General features: G+C 37.4%; 1 protein-coding gene across 8 annotated transcripts in view; it reads right to left on the bottom strand.

Moving 5' to 3' along the window:
- Positions 1 to 7,666, bottom strand: part of LOC108804717 (angiopoietin-2-like) — a 37,023-nt gene that overhangs the window by 7,460 nt on the left and 21,897 nt on the right. For all 8 annotated transcript variants that reach the window (XM_018576573.1, XM_018576571.1, XM_018576576.1 and 5 more), the window contains 2 exons: positions 4,163 to 4,264; positions 2,230 to 2,396 (listed from right to left, as the gene is read on the bottom strand). In XM_018576573.1, coding sequence (XP_018432075.1) covers positions 2,230 to 2,396; positions 4,163 to 4,264 — 269 coding nt within the window. The remainder of the gene's footprint in view (positions 1 to 2,229; positions 2,397 to 4,162; positions 4,265 to 7,666) is intronic.

Below are 7,666 nucleotides of genomic sequence, written 5' to 3'. Positions count from 1 at the left end.
AAAAAAAAAAAAAATGACAGCATTAAAAAAATAAAGAAGCTAAAAAAAATATTCACAAATAATAATTAAAAAAAATTACATTAAAAATGTTTTAAAGTCCCCCGCCCCGCCACATACACATGCAAACATGCGTCGGGTGCGCCTATGTACGAAAACGACGATTGCACCTATTATGCAGCACATGTTACATATCCCCGCGAACGTCAGAGTGAGAGCAATAATTTTAGGGCCATCAATCACTGATAACACTAAACTGATGAGCGGTAAAAACGTTTAAAGTGTCGCCTATGGGCAATTTTGGTTGCGGTCGTTTTCTGCGATTTCGCGGGCGCGCGCAATTTTAAAGGTTGACATATTTAGTGTCTATTTACCCGACGTGACCCCATCTTTTATAGTATACCAAAAAATTAGGGTGAAAATAAATGTTTCATAACATTTTATAGGGAAACATGTTTTTTTTTACAAAATTTAGGGTACTTTTTTTGTTATATAGTAAAAAATAAAAACCCCAGCGGTGATTAAATACCACCAAAAGAAAGCTCTATCTGTCCCCAAAAAATGGTATAAAATTAATTTCAGTACAGCGTTGCATGACGGAATAAACGTCAGCCAAAGTACCGCAGCGCAGAACACTGAAAAATGGCCTGGCCAGGAAGGGGGTGAAACACAGCGGTCTTCAAGTGGTTAAAAAGATACATTGTTATTGATTACAACTTAGATTTCTGTTTTTGGATATGTGATCAGCATCACGACATTTGAATCATTTTGACTAATACTTGACTAGTTTTGGAATATTACAGATATCCTCTTGACTACCCTAGAGTTGTTTTGACAAGTTTCTACTTGGTGTGTTGGAGTGTGCAATGCATATGTTAATGTAATCCAAAAAAGGAGGTTTGGCTGTCTTGGTAACAAGAATAAACCATGTTAAAAGACCATAAATCATATGTAGTATGGCTTCATTGACATATGGATCAATTTACTTTTGCACTCCAAATATAAGCAAAACCCTTCTTATAGGGTCAGTCTACCCAAAATTATGTTTATCGCTTTTGGTCACTGCTAGAAAGGAAATCTATAATGTTTTTGGGTTCAGTGTAAAACTCTTTTTACAAGTCTATAAGCTTAAACTAAACTATAGTGCATATACTGTATATATACACACACACATACATACCCATACATACACACACACACACACACGCACAATCTTTGTTTTACAGAAAACATTTCAGGAAGACTTTACCCATGAGAAAGGGTTCACAAAGCACCTTGGGTTTTCGAAAGTTTGAGTACAACAGAAGCTGTTTTTTTTTTTTCAGACACTCTCGGTTGGTTTACTAAAGGCAAATAGGCTGTTCACTTTCAAAGGGAATGTTCACTTTGCAAGGAAATTTCCCTTAGATCAGTGAATGTAGTAAAAAGAATACCAAGTCATGTGACAATAAAACAAAAACTGTATTTTTTATGGAAAATATTTAGATGATGGAGGTCAGCAGAGTTTCACCTCTTTCACTAAACTATGGTAAAATTATAATGCAAAGTAAACATTCCCTTGCAAAAAGAAAGAAGGGGAAGGAGTCACTGATCGGACATATAGTTGTGTGTAAATGTCAGCTTGAGCTATTAATCTCTGTATGTAGGCTTTTATTAGAAGGAGGTAAGGAGTTATATTATGCAAGAGTCCGAACCTTTAAGCCTCATAGGAGAACACAAAATATTAATAGTTCATCCTACCTTGACTAGAGAAAACAACCCAAATAATGTAATTTTTAGACCTGACTGTAATAACATGAAACTGAAGAAAACCACAATATATTCCCTTTAAACTATCTGACCAATGATCTATTGGGAACTCCCACTCTCCCTGTTGGATTATATATATTACATTTTGGAGAATGCAACATAAGGTGCTAGATCATGCAAAGGTGTGTGTGATCACCTAAAGATCCCAGATCGATCAAAACAACATAAGGAATTATGTCAAGGAGATCTTGCTGTTGACGTATCCAACACATATTAGAAGCCAGAGACTAATTCATGCCACTGGTTTCCATTAATAACTTCTTAACATCATCATCATCATCATCATCATCATCATCATCATCATCATCAATCATCAATCATCAATCATCAATCATCAATCATCAATCATCATCATATCTTTTACAAAACTAGGTTTACTTTAAATTGTAGTTTTTAAAAATACACAGTGCTATTTCCTCCCACCTGTAGTTAAGTTCTTCATTTCCAAGAGAAAAGGTATCGTATAATGAATAGGCTTCATTTCCATCCCAGTCTCTTAGCTGGATTCTCAGGTTGTTTGAGCCTTGAGACGTCAACTGGTGGACAAATTCATTGCCTAGCCAATACTCTCCAGAAGGGGTACCAAAACCCTTTTAAAGTAATAGGTTACAATTATTAATGATCAATGTTCAAAAGCTGCTTACAACAGAACCAAATGCAATTTTTCAAAACTGTTCCAAAACCGCCATTTTTCAAAACGAATAATACAGAAACAAGCAGGTAATATAAATTCAGCAAAGATAGATGGGAATATCTCAACTCTAGAATTTAACCCAGCTCTTGAATTAATTTGGAAATTGGGTGATTGTGATTACCTGAATTCATGTATGTAGTGTGTATCTATCTATCTATCTATCTATCTATCTATCTATCTATCTATCTATCTATCTATCTATCTATGTACTTACAATTTTTGCCAAAGAATAACATACTGGAATTTGAAATGAATGTGCAGATGTCACATATATTCCTGTATCTATGGTAAGAAAAACAACAGAACTATGTGCATACACATCACTATGTGCTGCATGAACCAGTTAATCTCCCTTGACCCGGTTTATTGCAAACATAGTGAAGTGGTATGTGCAACTCTGCTGCTCACTAATGTACTGCAGATAAAGCTGTCAGGAAAGTAAACTCTACATGGTATTTTAAGGAATTAATTAGCAAACATTTTTCAATTGATATGTGAAACCTATCAAAAAAAATCTCAGTGAGGATTGTTGATCTTCAGAGACACCTTTGCAAATCAGGACTATGCAGAAATACAGTTATTTTCTAAAAATCTTACAAAGCCATACAAAGATGTTAGGTTGTATCTAAGCTCGAAGAGTTTGTTTAGGTGTTCTATAAAGCAAATATACACTAATTTTACTAAAATCTAATTTTTTTGCAATCCTCTAAAAGGGAATAAGTAAACTCTGTAAAACAAAATCTCTGTATAAAGACAAGTTACACAAACACTGCAGAGCCCACCATCAATCAAGCTGTTATTATCTACTAATAGTAAGACTAGTTACCAAACATTGTTACATTGATATACAGTATGAAACACATCAAACATGTTAAATTGAGGACAATGACCTTCAAGGACACCTTTGCAAATCAGGACTATGCATTAGTACACTTATTTTCTAAACAATGCCATATAAAAGTATTACAGTGTATCGAAACCTAAAACCAAAAATGTGATGTATTGCAGCTTACCAGTCCTTAGATTAGGTGGCTGCATTAGTTTTCTAGCGCAGAGTGAGTGCAGTACAGTGTTTGTAGCTTAAAGAAGAACTTTGGCCACAAATGTTATTAACCCTTGCAGTGGGGGTACCTCCACACTGCCTGGGTTAACTGCTCGTATTTACCTAGGGTAAAAAAAAAAGAAGTTATATTCATCCAATCCTCGGAGGCAGCAGCACTTCCTCCAGCCTGTCTCATCCTCTGCTCCAGCTATGGTATGTCCCTCGGCATCCTCACGTCTTGTACACTGTATTGATGACTCACAGGACCTTACACCATTGCAGCGCAAGGGAAGAGACAATCCAGGGATTGGTCTAAGAGCCGGCTGGCTCTGAGGATCAGGTGAGTATAACTTTTTATTAACCCTAGATAAAAACAAGCAGTTTACCCTTGCAGTGTGGGGGTAGCCCCACTGCAAGAGTTAATACAATATTGCTTGTAGTTCTTCTTTAATACAAAACAATTAAATAAATAAAATCTGCAAAGCAGTATTAAGGATTATATCAGGTCTGGAAACAGAGTCTTTAAGGACTTTCTTCTTTGAGAATTAACGAATGTCATGGTTAGGCAGTTGCCATCATATTATATGATACAGAACTGGTTAATAATAGGAACTGCTTACTTCTCTGTATTCTTTCCAGGTTCGGTGGAAATTTACAGATCCATCCTTGCGGTGTTGGATAACAGTCCAGCCTCCTCCACTAGTATCCATATCACACAATGCCTGCAAAAATCCAATAAACAATATTAAAACATAGGAACCTGTTTCTTACTGGCATGGCAGGATGGAATATCTGAGTGTTGCTGCTTAGTAACTTTTTATTGATGGCTGGATACCAAGTCTTGTTGGTAGCCTTCATATATCATTTCTTTCTTCAAGTTTTTTTCTCAAGATGTGAACTGCAGTAAGATTCTTTTGATTGTGAACATAAAACTTTTATTATTCATACTTTAAGCTCATATTAGACACATGATACTCCTTTAGTACTCTTAGCTTAAAAGCTTAAAAAGAAGCAGCCGAGCATTTTTGCAAATGTTGCAATGCCTAGATATGCTTGTTCTTCATGCTCAGTGGTTCTCAACCTGGGGAGCATCAGCATGGGACATTTCTGGTGGTTCCGCTGCAGCCAGCTGCCCTCAAACCTTCTGCTGAAAGAGGGTGCCCAGTCACAGCACATCCCGTCTCTCTGTACAAGATGGAAGCTGCTCTGGTGCTGCTCTAAACTTTTATAGTGTAAGCATGTCTTTGCAGGAAAGACCCTCAAAGTGACATGTGAGGAAAGGTGGCTATTCTGTCACCCTGGATAATTGTAAAGAAGGCAGAAGCTGTGTCAAAGTAGAGATACATGGCATACAAAAAATTTGCCTTCAAGCTTTAAACCTAAGAGAGGTTACTGTATTTGTACATACTAGGCCAATAAAGCTAATTCTGTTTTTGTGTTTTGGAGTATTGGATATTGTCATAGTGAGAGAAGACAAAAGGTGTCAGATAGTGTGACGGGGTAAGGGGAGGTATAATATGGTGTGGCAGGGGCAAAAAGAGGTATAAGATGTCCAAGGACTGAGGTGTAGTATCAGATGGTGTTAGGGTGGGGAGAAGTATCAGATGGTGTTGCGAGGATGAGAAAAGGTACCAGTTGGTGTCACAGGGGTGAGGAGGGGTACTAGATGGTGTCCAAGGGGTGATGAGAGGTACCAGAAGGTGTCACAAAGGTTTGCTTTATATATATATATAACTGATAACATATAGAAATAATAACTTAAAAAAATGTACTGATGGAGTGGGAGAGATTAAAGTTCCACTGCTTCCAAAGAAGGGCACAACAGAAAAAGTCTGAGAACTACTACATAGTCTGGATGTTGAGGTAGCAAATTCTGCACCAGGTGGTGACTTCAAAGTAAACCTGTCATGAATAAATTTGAGCCATGCCAATGTTGACCGCATTTTGCAAATGTTAGTTGCCTCTTCTGAGTCACTGGCCCAGAACAAGTATGCAGATCAGAACGGTCATAGAGAAGTCCTTATCGGCTTACATGTTCCAGGTTATGGATTCAAAATATTGAAGCCAGGTTATCCAATAAATGTATATGTACATGCACACACACATATGAAAACCTGTCAGTGACATAATGAACTGACTTAAGCTGGCCTATAGATTTTCTATAGATTTTTTTTCTATCACCTATGGTCAGATAGAAGAAGTGCAACAGATTCCTTCATCTACGCTAAACAACGCTAAACCATTGGCTCTCAAAATATCTGAACAATGCCTGCATTCAATCAGATTATTCAGGTATTTTGACAGCCAGCGGGGCCAACAAGCAAGATACTGAAGATTGGCCCAGCGGGAGATTCCTCCATCCACACAGTTTAGTGTAAATGGAGGAATCTGTTGCCTTTTTTTCCATCTGACCATAGAAAATCTATAGGTGTATGGCCAGCTTTAGAGCAATCATCTACCTTTGTTTTTCTTGGTGAGAATCTGACCATCTACTCTTTTAACCTTCTTGGCGGTATTCCCGAGTGTGGCTCGGGGTTAATTTTCAGTACCAAAAGCGGTAACCCCGAGCCACACTCGGGATCACACAGCACTTCACCTACCTTATCCCTACGAGCCGCGCTGTGTCCTCCGGCCGATGCTGGCATCCGTCTTCCGGGTTCCGTCCCTTGCGAGCAGGGGGCGGAACCAGCGGGAAATGAAAAAAAGAAAAACGGAAAAAAAATAGACACTAAAAAGCAAGAAATATTGGGAAAAATCAGACCACCGGGGAGGTTAAAAAATAAAAATACAATGCACTGTTGCTGAGTTGTTTGCTGTTATTTGTAAAAGTATCTACAAGTGTTGTGCCTACTGCCATCTATTAGTGTGAAACGTTTGCTAAATACTATTCAACAGAAGAAGCAGGTGGCTTCCATTTTGCAATGGTCAAATTCTTTGCACATGTGGAATGCACAGTGTTTGAGGTCCCAGTAATTACCGTTTTCTAGCAGTATTCAAGTTTACGTGCTACACACCTCTTATCCTGTCACAATGAACAATCTATCATCCATATAATTAAGTAGTTTCTCCAGTACAGCATAATTCTTATTTGTCAAACAAGACATAAATTCAGTTCCACTTAAGTGCTATTAACTAGCACTATTTTCCTCTTTTCATAACCTATTGATGGCATGTTAACATGCATTATATGCTCATTTTTTCACCCCGGAAACCATCTGAGCAGTAAAATATCATCATCATGTACAGCCATGTGGTATGCTCTGTGTAACTTTAAACAGTTACAATTATTCATCAAAAGCTCTAGTGTTAACACATGTTCTGTAAGTACCCATATGGATTGCCGAAAATTCCTTTTTTAAGATAGTGCTGAAAATGTTTGATGCCCTTTTTTAAACAATTTAGCATTTTCTGTTTTTCTTCATTTATGATATGAGAATATGGACTTTTGAGTTTTGACGCTCTGTCACAATATTAGTGCACTGCTGAACATTAAGCTGCTCACCTGATATAAAGTTGCTGACACATTAGACAAATATGTATTTGATATTTAAAAACTCTGCCTATAAAAAATAATTCTAGAGAGTCTCCAATTTCTCCTGCCCCAACCGTAACCATTCACTGCTTTCATAAGATCTTGTTTCTACTATTTCAATAAATGAAGGCTGCATAAAGCACATGCATAATGACTTTATAGTATTTGATGTTATCTTGCTGTTCATTTACTGAAGGGCTGCTGGTGCTGGGAGTAGGAGCAGGGGGTTATGTGTGTTGAATGTGTTGGTTATGTGTTTAGATGAAGCACTGAGATTTGAGGAATGCTGAATTAAGTTTTACTTGCTTACAAGGACATTACATGTGTGTATAAAGCATCATGCAGGAAACATAGCAGATGATAAAACTTCCTGTATATATCATAGATACAGTATAAGCATACCTATAGAAAACTAGCATAGACTACATTGCACTACAGCGCCATCTACTGCTCAAAATACATATTGGTACATTAGTATAAGCTGTTGTATTTCCAACAGAATGCAGGGCATTAAATGTGGGATTTGTGTTTATGTGGGGTACAAATCCCAAATCCCTATGTGATTGGCTGCAGGGAATTATCGGGGTATTGG

This window comes from Nanorana parkeri, unplaced genomic scaffold (assembly GCF_000935625.1).
Source record: "Nanorana parkeri isolate BGI_ZX_2015 unplaced genomic scaffold, ASM93562v1 scaffold70, whole genome shotgun sequence".
NCBI classification, from domain to species: domain Eukaryota; kingdom Metazoa; phylum Chordata; class Amphibia; order Anura; family Dicroglossidae; genus Nanorana; species Nanorana parkeri.
This window is presented reverse-complemented; position numbering and strand designations above follow the sequence as displayed.